General features: G+C 41.5%; 1 protein-coding gene across 9 annotated transcripts in view; it reads left to right on the top strand.

The window, feature by feature from the left end:
- The first annotated feature begins 2,839 nt into the window (after nt 1-2,839).
- The window catches only part of LOC138960338 (dynein axonemal heavy chain 7-like), a 128,991-nt gene continuing 112,990 nt past the window's right edge, over nt 2,840-18,840 (top strand). For 6 of the 9 annotated variants that reach the window (XM_070332207.1, XM_070332206.1, XM_070332203.1 and 3 more), the window contains exons 1-9: nt 2,840-3,013; nt 6,455-6,650; nt 8,754-8,892; nt 11,594-11,699; nt 11,994-12,098; nt 12,276-12,354; nt 14,050-14,248; nt 14,839-14,958; nt 15,421-15,604. In XM_070332207.1, the coding sequence (XP_070188308.1) occupies nt 2,999-3,013; nt 6,455-6,650; nt 8,754-8,892; nt 11,594-11,699; nt 11,994-12,098; nt 12,276-12,354; nt 14,050-14,248; nt 14,839-14,958; nt 15,421-15,604 (1,143 nt within the window). In that variant the 5' untranslated portion in view covers nt 2,840-2,998. The remainder of the gene's footprint in view (nt 3,014-6,454; nt 6,651-8,753; nt 8,893-11,593; nt 11,700-11,993; nt 12,099-12,275; nt 12,355-14,049; nt 14,249-14,838; nt 14,959-15,420; nt 15,605-18,840) is intronic. The other 3 variants (XM_070332208.1, XM_070332201.1, XM_070332202.1) reach the window with 2 other exon arrangements.

Below are 18,840 nucleotides of genomic sequence, written 5' to 3'. Positions count from 1 at the left end.
TCTCGGCTTGCCCAGACATAAAGGGTACCCTTGTCCTTTGGTCCTTTCACAGGAATAGCCAACTTGGAAGGGGGAAAAAAAACGAAAGTTAAGGAAAAAAATACAGCAATTTATCTATAATATTTTCACATGATACATTGTGCTTCTATTCTTGATTCTTTTATGGCTGTACATGGCATCACTTTTCACACACAAATAGGACAGAATTAAATAGTTACAGGAGTTGCAAAAGCACTTTCAGTTAAACTGGCCACACACACACACACACCAACACACACACACACACCAACACACACACACACCAACACACACACACACACCAACACACACACCAACACACACCCCAACACACACTCTGCACCTCTTCCCCATCCATCTGACCAAACAAGACACACTCGTAAAATACCAAAAAAGTGTGCTATGATTCGTATGAATATATTCAACTACTGAGGATTTTTTCTTTCATTCTTCTCTTTTGTTGTTGTTGTGGTTGTTGTTTGATTTAAACATCCTCACGCATGCTGCCGCTCTCTTAATTCCTGCACAAGTGAGATAAATGCAATTACTTTTGCCTCATATCCATCAATTCTGTTTTTCTCTGTATTTCCTAAATCCATCCGGGTTGGGTGAATTGGGTGACCAAGAAGATCAACAGCAGGCTGATAATGGCGCAACATGTACATAGGTTTACGGTGATATTCTTCCCTCTGCAGATTTTCTGAAACATAATATATGGCTGAAGAATTCATTGACACAATGAAGTAGTATACACACAGTGAGATAGCATTTGGCCAAGAAGAAAAAAACTCTATCCCGGACCGACCCTTTTTTCCCCTCCCGACCCTACTACTACAATGTACATGTATTTTTGACCCTTCAAAAAAAAAAAAAGAGAAAAATATAAACACAAGAAAAATTAATTTTGCAGACTTTACAAGGAAAGTACAACTCTTCTCCGACATCTAGGGGACACAGCTTGCATGATTTACAGCAAATGCATCTTTGTTAATTAATTAAAAACAAATTTTAAAAAAAGGAACCAACCTACTGACCCTAAATAACTTGGAAATTCTAATCTGAAACAATGAGCCGGAGTGGCATATACTTAGTGGTTAGACTTAGACTTAGAGTGCTTGCATCTCTTACTGGCAGTTGGGATCAGTCACTTGGGGTAAATACAAATACCTGATTTTTTCGAGCACTCTCCAGTCCACCCGGCTGGAAAAGGGTACCTACCCCTATTTGGGGAAAGTGCATTGCCTTGGGTTTACAAGTACAACCTTCCACAAGTTCCAGAAATCATAATTAAGGCAGAGTGTATTATTAGGGCTGAAAACTGAACAGGAGATTTTTGGTTGCTCTGAACTTTACCCTCCACAGAAGGCAACTCAATAACCGAGACGGGCAAGTTTAACAGACTGAGAGGGACGTATTTTGGTGCATGTTTTTAATTTTCATTTTCATTTTCATTACTTTATTGTCCCATTGCTGGGAAATTCGGGTCGCTTCCTCCCAGTGGAAAGCTAGCAGCAACGGAGTCGCGCTACCCAGATGTCTGCATGTTTAGGTGTATTCAGCCACCTGCACTTATGGCAGAATGACCAAGGTCTTTTACGTGCCATTGTGATGACACGGGGGTGGGACATGTTAGACAAAATTAATGCTCTTGTCTTAGCTCTGAAATGTATCCAAATTACAATTGAAGGATACAGCTTCATTGAAAGGACTATTAGGCCTAAAAAAAAATAGGTGTGGTTACGGTAACCCGACCTACCCTATTTTTAGGAGCCAACCCTATAACTTTTTATTACATTTGTCAAAAAAAAAAATGAAAAAAAAAAAAACGGGTGCAGAAAACGCAATGAAAGCGAAAGCGCTCGAGTCGCACACTTATTTCCCTGTCAAGTAGGTTTAATTTGTACACATTAGAAAAAAAAGTTTAAAAAAAAAAAGTGATTGCCTACCTTCCTACCCTATTTTTTGGGGCTATGTTACCTTAACCACAACTATTTTTTTTTTGTGTGCCTTAGTAGTAGTAGTGGTAGTAGTGGTTAGGGACTGGATAATTGGTATCCATAAGCCTCACGGCTTTTTTCGCGTCCCATCTCATCATCAAATTTGTTGCAGGTCAATTATATTAACATGCTCAAAGTCGTATTTACTCAATATCAATTATCGTACAAATAAAGTGACTCAGTCATAACTTGACATAAGTTTTTGTATCTCCAGCAGATTTGTGAAAGTGTTAATAGTGTGTGCATTTTTAACAACATGGGTCAGACAGTGTGTTCCATGATGGTGCAACTCTGTTAGAAAAGGAATGTTTCCGGATATTAGTTTTACTAAATTCAATAAAGATTTTGTCCGTATTTTTCCTCGTTACATCAGTGGTAGACTTCTTGAAAAAAGACTCGACTTTGACATTATCAATACCCTGAAAGATTTTATAGTTCGGTATCACTATCAGGTCGCCTCTGAGTTGAATTTTACATTTGATTACTCTATACCGTGGATTTTGTTGGTGAAGAAAGCAGCTCCAGCAACAGACGCTATCGAACCAAACACGGCAACCTTCGTAAGCGTTGACATACTCAGTTGTTGGTGTTATTTGACATTGGAAGTGAAAGTACAGACTAGAGTTACCTACCCTGGTTTATCGAGAGACTCGTTTGTTACGCGATAAAGCTTTTATGTTTGGTTATTGGTTAAATGTGTAAAGTGGATGAGTTTAATTTCAACTCTGATAATAATATTTGATTCTCACTGATGGTTTATTAATTATGCAGCGACACTGATTACAAAACAGATATGATCTCGCCAAAAACGAGAAGCGCTTAGCAACGACAACCAAAGCGCCGCCATTTTGTTGCTGGCCGACGCTCTCTGCCTTAGCACCAAATGATAACTTAGAGTTTGTAGTCAATTAGTTTGTAGTTTAAAATCAAGCTTCTGAGATAGCGTCACAAAACGACAGGTTCATGCGGAATCCGTGAGGCTGATGTCTGACGTAAAGGTATGTCGGTTTGAGAGAAGTTAATTGTTTTACTTTCGTAAGTAGTTTCTGTGACTTTTAACTCAGCAACTTTGTTGGGATGTGCGAATGCATTATTTATTCGATCATCGGTAACGCAGCAAGATCACAGTTTGCAGCTCAGTAGGGTTTGGCTCATAATGCGATGCAGTGTGGATCTGAGTGGATGTGTTTTACGTAAATGATTCTGTTAAAAGTGAAGTGACGTAGACTTTGGTTGGGGTTGCAATCTCTTTACTCGGGATGTCCTGGTGGTAGAGCCTAGGTCACTCAGGACAAGAGTGTTTATTTGCTTTCGCCTGCATATCGTGAAGGAAATTTGGTGTACAGAAAATGAATCAAAGAATGCATCTTCTGGACAGGAACGATAAGTTGCAGTCTATAGTAAGTATAACAAAATGGCAGGTTGAAGAAGAAGAAAAACTCACAGCTTTTTCACCCTGTTCATTTTGAATTGATTCCAGGAAGATTTAGGTGTCGCCCTTGTTTTTAATTTGGCTTTACTGTATGGTTCATTTAAAATTCTGATGCGTCATTTAATTTTAAGTTTACCATCTTTTGAATCATACTATCTATCTTGTGATCATACTGATTTTATGTGTATGTCTGTGTCTGTTCCTGTATACTATCAAATGGTAAGAATTATGCATGTCTGTTTGATTGGTTGCCTGTTTCTTCTGTGTCCTCTTTTTTGGGTTATTTTATTGTACAGTTTTTTGTTGTTTAATATACACATTTTTATTTTTTTTTGTGTGAATGTTTTTCTTTATAAACAAAATGCATGAAAGTGCTGAAAAATTTAGGATGTAAAAGATCTCATTTCTTGATTTTTGAATATGGTAACTTTAAATACATGTCTTGAAAGAAGGTTGCCAGACAACCGCCGATATTGTCCACCTACCACCTACATGGACAGACTCTCGAAACTACCAAGGAGAGCAAATACTTAGGAGTCACCATCACCGAAAACCTATCTTGGACCAATCACATCAAGAACGTGACCGCCAAAGGAAACAGAACCGTGGGATTTCTCAGAAGAAACTTCAAAGAATGCACGATGAAGGTGAAGTCAGCTACCTACACAACCATGGTTCGTCCCACGCTCGAATACGCGTCAACAGTGTGGGACCCACATCAGGAAAATGACAAGCAGGCATTAGAAATGGTCCAGAGAAGAGCAGCCAGATACGCCCATAACAACTACTTCGAAAAAACGCCTGGCGTAGTTACCAACATGCTGAACAACCTAGGATGGGAAACTCTGGAAAATAGACGAGAAAACAATCGCCTCATGATGCTGTACAAAATCAAGCACAAGATGGTCGGCATAGATGAAAAGAACTATCTCCATAGCTCCGACGCAAGAACAAGAGGAGATGGGCTGAGGCAGCAACAGGACTTCCATAAAGCCATATGCAACACCTTTTTCCCACGGACTATCTCCAACTGGAACCATCTTCCCACGACGACGACATCAGCCCCAAGCCTTGAGTCGTTCCGCTCACGTCTCCGCGGTAGCAGTCCCCTGCAACCGCCAGTGGGCAACCCCTAATCCCTCAACCCCTGTACATAGTTTTAAACGCCTCCCAACCTATCCAGTTCCTGCCCTTTCTCAGTGCTGGTTTTTATATTTAGTCAAGTTTTGACTAAATATTTTAACATCGAGGGGGAATCGAAACGAGGGTATGGTGTATGTGCGTGTGTCTGTGTGTGTGTCTGTGTGTGTGTCTGTGTGTGTGTGTAGAGCGATTCAGACTAAACTACTGGACCGATCTTTATGAAATTTGACATGAGAGTTCCTGGGTATGAAATCCCCGAACGTTTTTTTCATTTTTTTGATAAATGTCTTTGATGACGTCATATCCGGCTTTTCGTGAAAGTTGAGGCGGCACTGTCACGCCCTCATTTTTCAACCAAATTGGTTGAAATTTTGGTCAAGTAATCTTCGACGAAGCCCGGGGTTCGGTATTGCATTTCAGCTTGGTGGCTTAAAAATTAATTTATGACTTTGGTCATTAAAAATCGGAAAATTGTAAAAAAAAATAAAAATTTATAAAACGATCCAAATTTACGTTTATCTTATTCTCCATCATTTGATGATTCCAAAAACATATAAATATGTTATATTCGGATTAAAAACAAGCTCTGAAAATTAAATATATAAAAATTATTATCAAAATTTTTTTTTCGAAATCAATTTAAAAACACTTTTATCTTATTCCTTGTCGGTTCCTGATTCCAAAAACATATAGATATGATATGTTTGGATTAAAAACACGCTCAGAAAGTTAAAACAAAGAGAGGTACAGAAAAGCGTGCTATCCTTCTTAGCGCAACTACTACCCCGCTCTTCTTGTCAATTTCACTGCCTTTGCCATGAGCGGTGGACTGACGATGCTACGAGTATACGGTCTTGCTGAAAAAGGGCAGCTACTTGACTAAATATTGTATTTTCGCCTTACGCGACTTGTTTTAAATTGTCATCCCGATTCCAAGAGGCACACACCGCATCCGGAATCGACAAGTGACATCAACGCGGGACCACTTACGTTTATCAAATAAACCCGGTCCCAACGGAGAGAAGAAGAAGAAGAAGACAAATAATGAGAATTGTGATGTCAAAAAATCAGTGATCAGTATTAATGTTTCTGTTTTCTTTCCTTCCTTCAATGTGGTTGGTATGAAGTTTTTGTTGACCTTGTGGTTATGTTTTCTGTGTCCATTTTGATACCTCATTATGAGCATGAATATGTATAGAAATGATCAATGTCATATGATTTTTAGTGGCATGCATCATTCCCGCTTGCACTGATGTGGACAAATAGCTTTCAAACTGCCTCTGTAAATAAGAAGAATATGTGTCTGGTTGAGCATAGTCTGGTTGAGCATAATTTAGTTCATTGTAAAAAGAGCAGTATTCATAGTGATGTGTTAAAAATATTTATCAACATCACTGTAAAAGACACATACGGTTTTTTTACACTCTTTTTACAGATGCTAAGATACTTGACGTGTATTTACTTTTATTTTTAATGATATTGTGAAAATCAGATTGTTCTAATGAACAATCCATAAATAAGTCTTATTTTCTTAAATTTCCTACCATCTGTCTTTTCATTTATTTCTTTTCCATTGCTCAGTGTGGGGTCTATGGAGTGGTTAAATCAGTGCAATTGTGCAGTGTTTATTGTCTGCTTGAATTATATCAGTATTTGTTAATAGCTTGTAAGATCATGTTCAGAATTCTTTTCTTTTCTTTTAGAAAGAGTTTCATCTGCTTGTTCCCACAGTGTGTAAAAAATGGTGAACACTGCTTTTTATAAAGAAAAAAGTTATGCAAATGTATAATTCATGATTGTGTAATTTTTTCTGGGTATTTGTTTGTTTGTTCTCTTACAACAGTGTTTTTCTTATGTTTTACAGCAGCACACTCCCCGCCTTGGGGGAGCGGGGCCAAGCAAAGGGAAGGGTACAGATGACCCCATCCGCTTTCTGCCCGTCTTACCGTCCAAACGTAGCAAGCCATCATGGCAGGACGCACCTCCATCCTTCATCTTGTCCGGCCAAGTGGACGAAGAACCGCCCAATGCTATCGACCTCATTGGTGAACTCACAGCAAGTAAGGAGTGTTCATACAGCTGATCTATGTTTATGGATGAGATAAAATTTGAAAGAAACAAAAAAACAAAAGCATGGATGCAGAAATTGTATAAAGCTGTAATTGTTTACAATATGAATTTACACTTTTTGAATGAACTGCACTGAATGAATGTGAAAAATTGCCAGGAGGATAGGATTGGACAAAAGCAGGTGGTTAAAGCTGTTAGCACCTGTGTGCCTATTCCCAAATTACCAGTTAAAACTTAAACTTAAAGTTCCCGATGTCAAGGGCCAAGTATTGAGCAAGAGGTTTCTGAATGTATTATAGTGCTTATGTTAACATGCCGTTTCATATCTGATACAGATCCATGATCAATTAGTGGTAATTGAAAAATAACACTGTTATCATACATGCAATAAGTTATAACTTCACAGTTTGGAACTAAATTCTTAATTTGACTAATTTAACAGATAAATGATTTTTGTTTTAGATACTCAATTTTTAAGCTTCTTTTAATTTTGAATGGATTACAAACAAGAAAATTATGATAGCGATCTCTTTTCTGAGTCAAGAATATTTTTCAGGGAGAGAAGCCAGTTAGTTTTTCTTTTTTGTTGTTGTTTAGTTTGTGGTGTTTATGGGCGTTTAAACTTTTGAAAATGAAGATCAAACCTGTGAAAATCATGAGATACATTTAGAAATAATGCAATAGTAAACAAATTTGTTTGGAGAGAATCTGTCGCAAGTGTATGTTTATGTAAGTGTAGCTGAAAAGAACACATTACACAACATTCTGTCGGATCTCGCACCGTCTAATCATGTAATTTGAGGGTACACCACATGCCCTTGTGATTGCATACTGATTGCAAAACATTTGACAACCAAAACATGAATATCGTCATACATTTTTATCATTGGCACATGCCCACATTATGTGCCAGCTGAATGTCTTTGTCTTGCTACCAAAGATTGGCAGACTAATCTGCTATTGTGGCATTGCGCCAGCACTGGGGTAATGCAAGTTGACTGGCAGTAAACTCTGATAACATGCGTAGTAAAGCTGTTGGGTTTCATTTGACAGTGACTTAACAATAACCATAACAATAACAACACTTTACTGTCCATTAAAATATTACATAAAAATGGAAATTTTTCTTCGGCACACCCTGTCTACCTGTAAACGATTATAACAACAATTGTATAGGACGACACACATAAAACATAAAACATAAAAGGGATACAATCAAATATGATATTGCACTATGTAAATTTACTCTCTCATATCACAGGAGTTGGGTTTCACAGCCGAGTAATCACATTACAAATATTTCCCACACACCTTCACATGTACACATTGTTTGTTTTTTCCCAGCCGACCAGCCTCTACGTGATGCGAGAAGAATTTAAAATGGTGACTGCAGAAGGCAGGAATGACTTTTTAAACTGGTTTTTGCGTGCCAAAGGGACCTTATAACGTTTACCTGAAGGGAGAATTTCGAAACAGGGGTTGAGAGGATGGATCGGATCACGGACAATTGCAAAATTAGGTTTTATTTATCACTTCGAGGTTAACCCAAACCACCACCCTTCTGTATTTTTCTTACCTGTGTACTACTCTGCTTATTATTACTTCAGTAATACTGCTTTCTCATGTCTGTCTGCTAAATGAATGCACAGTTCAGGAGATTTGAAAGTGTTTACTTTGCAAAACTGTGTTGATGGTGTGTGTGTGTGTGTGTGTGTGTGTGTGTGTGTGTGTGATTCTTGGGCATGGAAGAGAAGGATCATGGAAATGTTGATTTCACATTCTTCTGCTGTCCTAGTCTTAAACCGTTTTTACCTCTTGTGACCTTAATTGCATGTATAGGGGTTCTCTGTAAGGATTCTCCTTACCACATTTACAGTGAATATTTGATGCATTGCTCCACGATAGATGGTGCCGTTGATGGCCAGAACCTCCATGTATGGGGGCATGTCTTGTGAATAATAGATTTCCAATTCCGACAGGGATAGATCAGTCCTTTTCCAGGTACTTACATTACCTTGCCCTGAGAAGGTCAGCTGATAGGTGCTGATGAATTATTCTTGAGTTAATTACGATACTCTTGTTTTGTGTTGCAGAAGATACTTTGAAGAGGAAGAAGCCGCAACGCTTGAAGCCGATCGAAAGTGCAACCCAGCAGAGTGGGCAACTGGATACCTTCAAGCAGCCAAAGAAAGACCGGGAGAACTTCCGTAAAGCCCTTGTGGATATCATCTTGTAAGTTTTAGTAAAAGCTACATCAAGCTGAACCAAGTTTCCTTTGCACACCATATTTGAATATGCACAGACAGGCACTCACGCATGCACGCATACACACACACACTCACTCACTCTCTATCTCTCTCTCTTATCTCTCTCCCCTCGCACACACTCTCACTCACTATCTCTCTTATCTCTCTCCCCTCGCACACACTCTCACTCACTATCTCTCTTATCTCTCTCCCCTCTCACACACACTCACTCACTCTCTATCTCTCTCTCTTATCTCTCTCCCCTCACACACACTCTCACACACACTCACCCACTCTCTATCTCTCTCTCTTATCTCTCTCCCCTCGCACACTCTCTCACTCACTCTCTATCTCTCTTATCTCTCTCCCCTCGCACACACTCTCACTCACTCTATCTCTCTCTCTTATCTCTCTCCCCTCTCACACACTCACTCACTCACTCTCTATCTCTCTCTCTTATCTCTCTCCCCTCACACACACTCTCACTCACTCTCTATCTCTGTCTCTTATTTCTCTCCCCTCTCACACACTCTCACTCACTCTCTATCTCTCTCTTATCTCTCTCCCCTCGCACACACTCTCACACACTCTCACTCACTCTCTCTCTATCTCTCTTATCTCTCTCCCCTCGCACACACTCTCACTCACTCTCTATCTCTCTCTCTTATCTCTCTCCCCTCTCACACACTCTCACTCACTCTCTATCTCTATTATCTCTCTCCCCTCGCACACACTCTCACACACTCTCTATCTATCTCTCTTATCTCTCTCCCCTCTCACACACTCTCACTCACTCTCTATCTCTCTCCCCTCTCACACACTCTCACTCACTCTCTATCTCTCTCTCTCTTATCTCTCTCCCCTCGCACACACTCTCACTCACTCTCTATTGTCTCTCTCCCCTCTCACACACTCCCCCTCTCTCTCTTATCTCTCTCCCCTCACACACACTCACACTCACTCACTCTCTATCTCTCTCTCTTATCTCTCTCCCCTCGCACACACTCTCACTCACTCTCTATCTCTCTCTTATCTCTCTCCCCTCTCACATCACCTTATTGAGCTTTGTATGGAGCATTTAACTGAGCATACGGGCCAAGGCTATCACGTTCAAAGCTAAACTTATATAGCCTATGATTACAGCCCGTATAGCTCTAAGCAGAGATCTGCTACAGTATCTCTGCTCAGACGTCACGTGAATCACACCATTGAAATGACATTCTTTCCGTCCCCTATAGGCGACGAAATAGGTCACACTTTTTAGTGGAAAATGCTTCGAAAATGCTTCGACGCCGGAGCGAGTACTGGACCCAGTGCCGTTGTAGTGCAAGTGCACTACAAAGTACACTTGCACTACAACGGCACTGGGTCCAGTACCCGCTCCGGCGTCGAAGCATTTTCCACTAAAAAGTGCACAAAATTTGACCTATTTCGTCGCCTATAGAGGACGGAAAGAATGTCATTTCAATGGTGAGATAACATTCTTTCCGTCACGTGACATCATAGGCTATATAAGTTGAGCTGTGAACGTGATAGCCTTGGCCCGTATACTCAGTTAAATGCTCCATACTAAAGCTCAATAAGGTGCTCACTCACTCTCTATCTCTCTCTCTTATCTCTCTCCCCTTGCACACACTCTCACACACACTCACTCACTCTCTATCTCTCTCTCTCTTATCTCTCTCCCCTCGCACACACTCTCACTCACTCTCTATCTCTCTCATCTCTCTCCCCTCTCACACACTCTCACTCACTCTCTATCTCTCTCCCCTCGCGCACACTCTCACACACACTCACTCACTCTCTATCTCTCTCTCCCCTCGCACACACTCACACACTCACTCACTCTCTATCTCTCTCTCTTATCTCTCTCCCCTCTCACTCACTCTCTATCTCTCTCTCTTATCTCTCTCCCCTCGCACACACTCTCACACACACTCACTCACTCTCTATCTCTCTCTCTTATCTCTCTCCCCTCTCACACACTCTCACACACACTCACTCTCTCTCTTATCTCTCTCCCCTCTCACACACTCTCACTCACTCTCTATCTCTCTCTCTTATCTCTCTCCCCTCTCACTCACTCTCACTCACTCTCTATCTCTCTCTTATCTCTCTCCCCTCGCACACACTCTCACACACACTCACTCACTCTCTATCTCTCTCTCTTATCTCTCTCCCCTCTCACACACTCTCACTCACTCTCTATCTCTCTCTTATCTCTCTCCCCTCGCACACATTCTCACACACACTCACTCACTCTCTATCTCTCTCTCTTATCTCTCTCCCCTCTCACACACTCTCACTCACTCTCTATCTCTCTCTTATCTCTCTCCCCTCGCACACACTCTCACACACACTCACTCACTCTCTATCTCTCTCTCTTATCTCTCTCCCCTCGCACACACTCTCACTCACTCTCTATCTCTCTATCTGATCTCTCTCCCCTCTCACACACACTCACTCTCTCTCTATTTCTCTCTCTTATCTCTCTCCCCTCGCACACACTCTCACACACACTCACTCACTCTCTATCTCTCTCTTATCTCTCTCCCCTCTCACACACTCTCACTCACTCTCTATCTCTCTCTCTTATCTCTCTCCCCTCGCACACACTCTCACACACACTCACACAGAGCAAGCGTAAGAAAGTGTAGCATTAACAAGAGCCCGTTTTCTCCCAACAGGCAAGATGACAAAAATTTACCGAAGACCACCGCCTCTTCCGTCAACGATGAGCAGCCCAGCACATCGCGTGCAGGCTCACCTTCATCTGCTGAGAAGGACATCTTGGTAAGACAAGTTTTATTGCTGATGATGTATTCTGTGTTATACATGCACTTTGATAATGGTGTGAAAAATCAAACTAATGTTTTTAGTTGTAGTTTCATTCTGTCGGCAGATTTTACGGTTGAATTGTCATTTAATACTTAAAGAACATGCACCTAGAGATAGCCAGCAAAATCATTATGTGTTGGCTATTGGTTGATAGCAATCAAGAGATGGTCTAAGTTATAGTTTTTGCTTCCTTGGTCTATATCTGAGTAATACTTGAAGATGCTGATGCTTTGTTCCTGTCTGTTGCAGCGATACTACTACTACATTCACAATGGGATTGACACAGAACATGTGGCTCCCATGGAAGATTCCTGGCTGGAGAATGTGTTGGCCCTTGTCCCACATCGTCTGAAGGTTTGTACACACTTTTTTCATGTCTTATAGTGAGAGTGAGAACAAAAAAACAGCTATCAAGAGTTTGTGTAGATTTACATTTTTTTCTGGTGTTTACAATGGAGTGAAAAACAAACAAAACATTATTTGATGGACAGTATTTCATTTAAAAAAAAAATTCTTCTGTTTTTTTTGCAGGCTGGGCACAAAGAAACCATTGAAACCCTGTCTGATGAGATGCGAGAGGACTACCTTCTTAGTGTCAAGAAAGCCATTGGTATGTTTCTCTGTGATCACAAGTGCTTGCCTTTGAAACATTTTGAAATTCTGATCTGTTTATATAGTTTCAAATTAAGTCAGTCCTTGTTCACATGAGGAATCAGTTGTGCATCTAATATGCTGCATGGGATATTGACCATAAGGTCATACTCTTTCTAATCAGCCTTTGTTTTCGCATGTACCTAAAGAACAGTCAGACTTCTCTGTGTATCAAAGATGTTGCACGGGGTATTAACTGACATGGCATACTATTCCAAATCAGTCTTTGCTTTTATGTCACATGTACTTGGAGACTAGCCAGTGTCCTCTGCATTTAAAGCCTGTCCTTAACTGAGTGAAGTATACTTTGCCAAGCTGGCCACACTAAGCTTTAGCACTGAGTGTTGGGTAAAGACTACACCAAGCTGGCCACACTAAGCTTTAGCACTGAGTGTTGGGTAAAGACTACACCAAGCTGGCCACACTAAGCTGTAGCACTGAGTGTTGGGTAAAGACTACACCAAGCTGGCCGCACGAAGCTTCAGCACTGAGTGTTGGGTAAAGACTACACCAAGCTGGCCACACTAAGCTTTAGCACTGAGTGTTGGGTAAAGACTACACCAAGCTGGCCACACTAAGCTGTAGCACTGAGTGTTGGGTAAAGACTACACCAAGCTGGCCACACTAAGCTTTAGCACTGAGTGTTCGGTAAAGACTACACCAAGCTGGCCACACTAAGCTTTAGCACTGAGTGTTGGGTAAAGACTACACCAAGCTGGCTGCACGGAGCTTTAGCACTGAGTGTTGGGTAAAGACTACACCAAGCTGGCCACACTAAGCTTTAGCACTGAGTGTTGGGTAAAGACTACACCAAGCTGGCCACACTAAGCTTTAGCGCTGAGTGTTGGGTAAAGACTACACCAAGCTGGCCACACTAAGCTTTAGCGCTGAGTGTTGGGTAAAGACTACACCAAGCTGGCCACACAAAGCTTTAGCACTGAGTGTTGGGTAAAGACTACACCAAGCTGGCCACACTAAGCTTTAGCACTGAGTGTTGGGTAAAGACAACACCAAGCTGGCCGCACGAAGCTTCAGCACTGAGTGTTGGGTAAAGACTACACCAAGCTGGCCGCACGAAGCTTTAGCACTGAGTGTTGGGTAAAGACTACACCAAGCTGGCCGCATGAAGCTTTGGCGCTGAGTGTTGGGTAAAGACTACACCAAGCTGGCCGCACTAAGCTTTAGCACTGAGTGTTGGGTAAAGACTACACCAAGCTGGCCACACTAAGCTTTAGCACTGAGTGTTGGGTAAAGACTACACCAAGCTGGCCACACTAAGCTTTAGCACTGAGTGTTGGGTAAAGACTACACCAAGCTGGCCGCACGAAGCTTCAGCACTGAGTGTTGGGTAAAGACTACACCAAGCTGGCCACACAAAGCTTTAGCACTGAGTGTTGGGTAAAGACTACACCAAGCTGGCCACACTAAGCTTTAGCACTGAGTGTTCGGTAAAAAGACTTCACGAAGACTTCACAAAGTTGACTTGGGGCTCAATGAAGGACCATCTGAAACATACTTTGAGAATAACCAGCCTCCTTCTTTGAGAATAACCACTTTGAGAATAACCACTTTGAGAATAACCACTTTGAGAATAACCACTTTGAGAATAACCAGCCTCCTTCTTTGAGAATAACCAGCCTCCTTCTTTGTGCAGTGGACTTTGTGCTGAAGGACCCCCGACAGCTGGAGGATGAGAAGAAGGAGAAGCCGCTGCCTCATCGTGAGGAGATGGCGTTGGTGCCCAAACCCTGGCACAAGGCCTACATGGCCGCACTAGAGGCCACAGCACAGTGCCTGCACAACACTAACCCCTGCATGATGCAGGTTCTCAACCTCTGGCACATCTCATTTGGGTGAGCAACATTTTGCTGAGTTAGATCTTCTGAAGATGAGAGAACAGCAGCCTATACAACTGTTGTAGACATCATCTTCCCATGTGGATGACAAGTGTCGCCTTCTCAGTACCAAGTGGCTACAAGTGTTATCCTCAGGAACGTTCAGCAAAATTAAGTCGATTTCTTGGAAGTCATTGTCTACTGTAAGTTTGATTATAAATGGTCCAGTTGGAACCTTCTGATCTTTGCACCAGAGATTATGCAGTTCTATTAGTTGGATTGGTAATGATCTGGCCACATCTGCTGATCTTGCTATTGAAGATCATTCTTGTTGATATGTGAATCTGTGATCATTCCGACTTGAATTATGCATTTCTCAGTGCGGCATATAATTTGTGACCCATTATTGCATTTGATTCACTGAGCTTTCTTTAAATGAAATCATTGTCCCTCTCTGATGGAAACAGAATATTTTAGCATCAAGCTTTGTGAGTATTTTTGTGATTCAGCAAAATGTTTCTTATTTTCTTAAGCAAAGGAATTGCTGTGTATGTTCTTACTTTAGGTTCTTCAGTGTGATCATTCTATTGTAATTTGTTATATTTCAGGGCTTTGAGATTCATTGACGTGGATGAGTTTCACAGTCGTCAGGACTCAATGGAGCTGAAGACTTTCCAGAATCTGTGCATGAGGCACATTGATGCAGCAAAGGAGCGACTGCTTAAAAAGTCAGCTTACTTAGCAGTAGCAATGCTTAGGATACATTATCATTAGAAAACATTTCGTTGGACAGGCATTGATGAAATATCATGCTCTTTGGGTTCAATTGAAATTAGTTCAGTTAGGAAACATTTTGTTTGACAGGCATTGATGAAATATCATGCTCTTTGGGTTCAATTGAAATCAGTTAGGAAACATTTTGTTTGACAGGCATTGATGAAATAATATGATCTTTGGGTTCAATTGAAATGAGTTTCAGTTACATGTATAAAATATCAAATACAATGTTACGGACAGGTAAATGTAAACCATTCATGATTCTTTTGTTAATTTTGATGCTAAATTCTTTCAAAGCTTAATACTACCAAGTGCCTCTTCATTCACACTCAGATTGTCAGAACTTGGATGAATGGCTAATTATTTTTTATATAATTTGACGTACCTCATGATGACATTTTGTGTCCAAACAGGTGGTTCCCAGAAGTTCAGACAATCTTCTACCAAGGGAACAAGCGGAAGCAGGTACCAAGCAACCAGGAACAGGACAAGCTGGAGTCATTCTTCAACTGTGCGGCCACTTTGATGACCAACAACCTCCAGCAGCTAACGCTCAACTCTATCAACGACTACTCTGACCTCCTGTGTCAGCCACCTGTAAGTTTGTTTGCTTCTGAGAATATGTGTGGAACGAGAGTAAGGATTAGTTAGTTGTGGAGCTAGAGCTTTACTTTTTATGAAACAGATTGTTGTTTGGAGTGCAGTGAGATGCATCGGCGAATGCACTGTGAGTTGCATCGGAGAAAGAAATGAAGCAATTGTTTGCTTTTGGTACAAAAAAATGTCAATAGAAAATTAACCATGTTGATATATATTTTTTGGCCGTTTTTTGTCAGAACTAATGTGTGTGTTTGAAAGAGAATGTGTGTGTGTGTGTGTGTGTGTGTGTGTGTGTGTGTGTGTGTGTGTGTGTGTGTGTGTGTGTGTGTGTGTGTGTGTGTGTGAGACTAACACATGTATATGACTGACTGTGATCCATCAAACCAGCAAATATATAATGTGAAGAAAATGTTTGAAATTCTTGACATTGCTTTTCACAAGTATTATTGCTAGATACTTGTGTACATATTTTCATTCATTTCCTTCATTTTGTGTTGCCGCATTTATTCAATATACAAACATGGGATTCTTCCGTAAATTTGCGGAATTCCGTAAATTTTTAGGCTCCAGGGATCATTCTTGAGAATCGTGCAAATCCGCTGAGAACATTTTTGGGTATATGTAGGTATAGACCCAAGTTTTTCGGCCGGTCCGCTGATCGCGACGCTCCATTCCATACTATTCTTGAACGGTAGGTTCCTAAAACGGTCAGACTGTTGCTGGTCGATCCGTATGGGAACGCGCTCTTTGTCTCCTACAGTCACCATTTCAACGTAGCTATCGGGGATTCAGTATAAGCATACCGTATGAGAATAATTCGGCGCCATTTTTACATCGCTTCGAGCCACCTGCCAAAATGATGAGGAAGCTAAAGCGAGACGAAACCGTTCTAGCCCGGGAAATTGACCAGCAGAAGTACAAGAAAAATCTCTGGAGATTCGACTGGCTCGATGAAGTTGTATCATTGAGCTGGAAAGACGAGAAAGGCCAGAAGACACAAGACGTGAAAGTTGGCGATGCTTCAGACTTGATACATATGATGTGTTTAACACAGTGCCACCACACCATTGTTGTCTCCATGAAAAAGACACTAAACTTGCATTGGACTCTGACAAACTATTTTCTACTCATGGAAAACAGTTCTGCTTTAATTCAAGGTGAGGTAAAAAAAAAAATCAATTTTCTTTCATATGTTTCCCTGCTGTTTGAATTGTTGTTATTGCCATTGATATAGAAGCTCTATGATTAAGCTGAAATATGCATTTCAGGGCCATTTTTGTGTGTCTAAAACACTAAAAACCTTCAGCTTCTGGGGGCTTTGCCCCCAGACCCCGACCAGGGACGTTGCCCCTGGACCCTACTGGGGGCCTTCTGCGGCCCCCAGACCCCCACCTTTTTTTTCCTTAATTATCACTTTTTCTGAATCCCATGTCTGAATATAACAGAAGGTAAAGTTGAAATTCATGTGAACACTGCATATGTACTTGTGAGTGATTGAAACCCATACAGGTGGTGTTTTGTGCACAATGATTTATGTCACTTGAGTGGATTTTGTGTCACAGTAAACATGTTAGCCAGTCACTGATCATGTAATGTTCAGAGTGGAAATACATGTACCGTTGTATGATGTGATCTTAGATAATGATTGATAGTAAATATTACACTGCGTTGGTGTATGGCTGTTGGTGTATGGCTGTTGGTGTATGGCTGTTGGTGTATGTATGGCTGTTGGTGTATGGCTGTTGGTGTATGACTGTTGGTGTATGACTGTTGGTGTATGACTGTTGGTGTATGGTTGTTGGTGTATGGCTGTTGGTGTATGGCTGTTGGTGTATGGCTGTTGGTGTATGATTGTTGGTGTATGACTGTTGGTGTATGGCTGTTGGTGTATGGCTGTTGGTGTATGGCTGTTGGTGTATGGCTGTTGGTGTATGACTGTTGGTGTATGGCTGTTGGTGTATGACTGTTGGTGTATGGCTGTTGGTGTATGGCTGTTGGTGTATGGCTGTTGGTGTATGACTGTTGGTGTATGGCTGTTGGTGTATGGCTGTTGGTGTATGGTTGTTGGTGTATGGCTGTTGGTGTATGGTTGTTGGTGTATGGCTGTTGGTGTATGACTGTTGGTGTATGGCTGTTGGTGTATGACTGTTGGTGTATGGCTGTTGGTGTATGGCTGTTGGTGTATGGCTGTTGGTGTATGGTTGTTGGTGTATGGCTGTTGGTGTATGGCTGTTGGTGTATGGCTGTTGGTGTATGGCTGTTGGTGTATGGCTGTTGGTGTATGACTGTTGGTGTATGGCTGTTGGTGTATGATTGTTGGTGTATGGCTGTTGGTGTATGGCTGTTGGTGTATGGCTGTTGGTGTATGGTTGTTGGTGTATGGCTGTTGGTGTATGGTTGTTGGTGTATGGCTGTTGGTGTATGGCTGTTGGTGTATGATTGTTGGTGTATGGCTGTTGGTGTATGATTGTTGGTGTATGGCTGTTGGTGTATGGCTGTTGGTGTATGGCTGTTGGTGTATGGCTGTTGGTGTATGGCTGTTGGTGTATGACTGTTGGTGTATGATTGTTGGTGTATGACTGTTGGTGTATGATTGTTGGTGTATGACTGTTGGTGTATGATTGTTGGTGTATGGCTGTTGGTGTATGGTTGTTGGTGTATGGCTGTTGGTGTATGGCTGATGGTGTATGGCTGATGGTGTATGGTTGTTGGTGTATGGCTGTTGGTGTATGACTGTTGGTGTATGGCTGTTGGTGTATGACTGTTGGTGTATGACTGTTGGTGTATGACTGTTGGTGTATGGTTGTTGGTGTATGACTGTTGGTGTATGGCTGTTGGTGTATGGCTGTTGGTGTATGGCTGTTGGTGTATGGCTGTTGGTGTATGACTGTTGGTGTATGACTGTTGGTGTATGGCTGTTGGTGTATGGCTGTTGGTGTATGTATGGCTGTTGGTGTATGGCTGATGGTGTATGGCTGTTGGTGTATGGCTGTTGGTGTATGACTGTTGGTGTATGACTGTTGGTGTATGGCTGTTGGTGTATGACTGTTGGTGTATGGCTGTTGGTGTATGGCTGTTGGTGTATGGCTGTTGGTGTATGGCTGTTGGTGTATGACTGTTAGTGTATGGTTGTTGGTGTATGGCTGTTGGTGTATGGCTGTTGGTGTATGGCTGTTGGTGTATGGCTGTTGGTGTATGGCTGTTGGTGTATGGCTGTTGGTGTATGACTGTTG

This window comes from Littorina saxatilis, linkage group LG2 (assembly GCF_037325665.1).
Source record: "Littorina saxatilis isolate snail1 linkage group LG2, US_GU_Lsax_2.0, whole genome shotgun sequence".
NCBI lineage: Eukaryota > Metazoa > Mollusca > Gastropoda > Littorinimorpha > Littorinidae > Littorina > Littorina saxatilis.
This window is presented reverse-complemented; position numbering and strand designations above follow the sequence as displayed.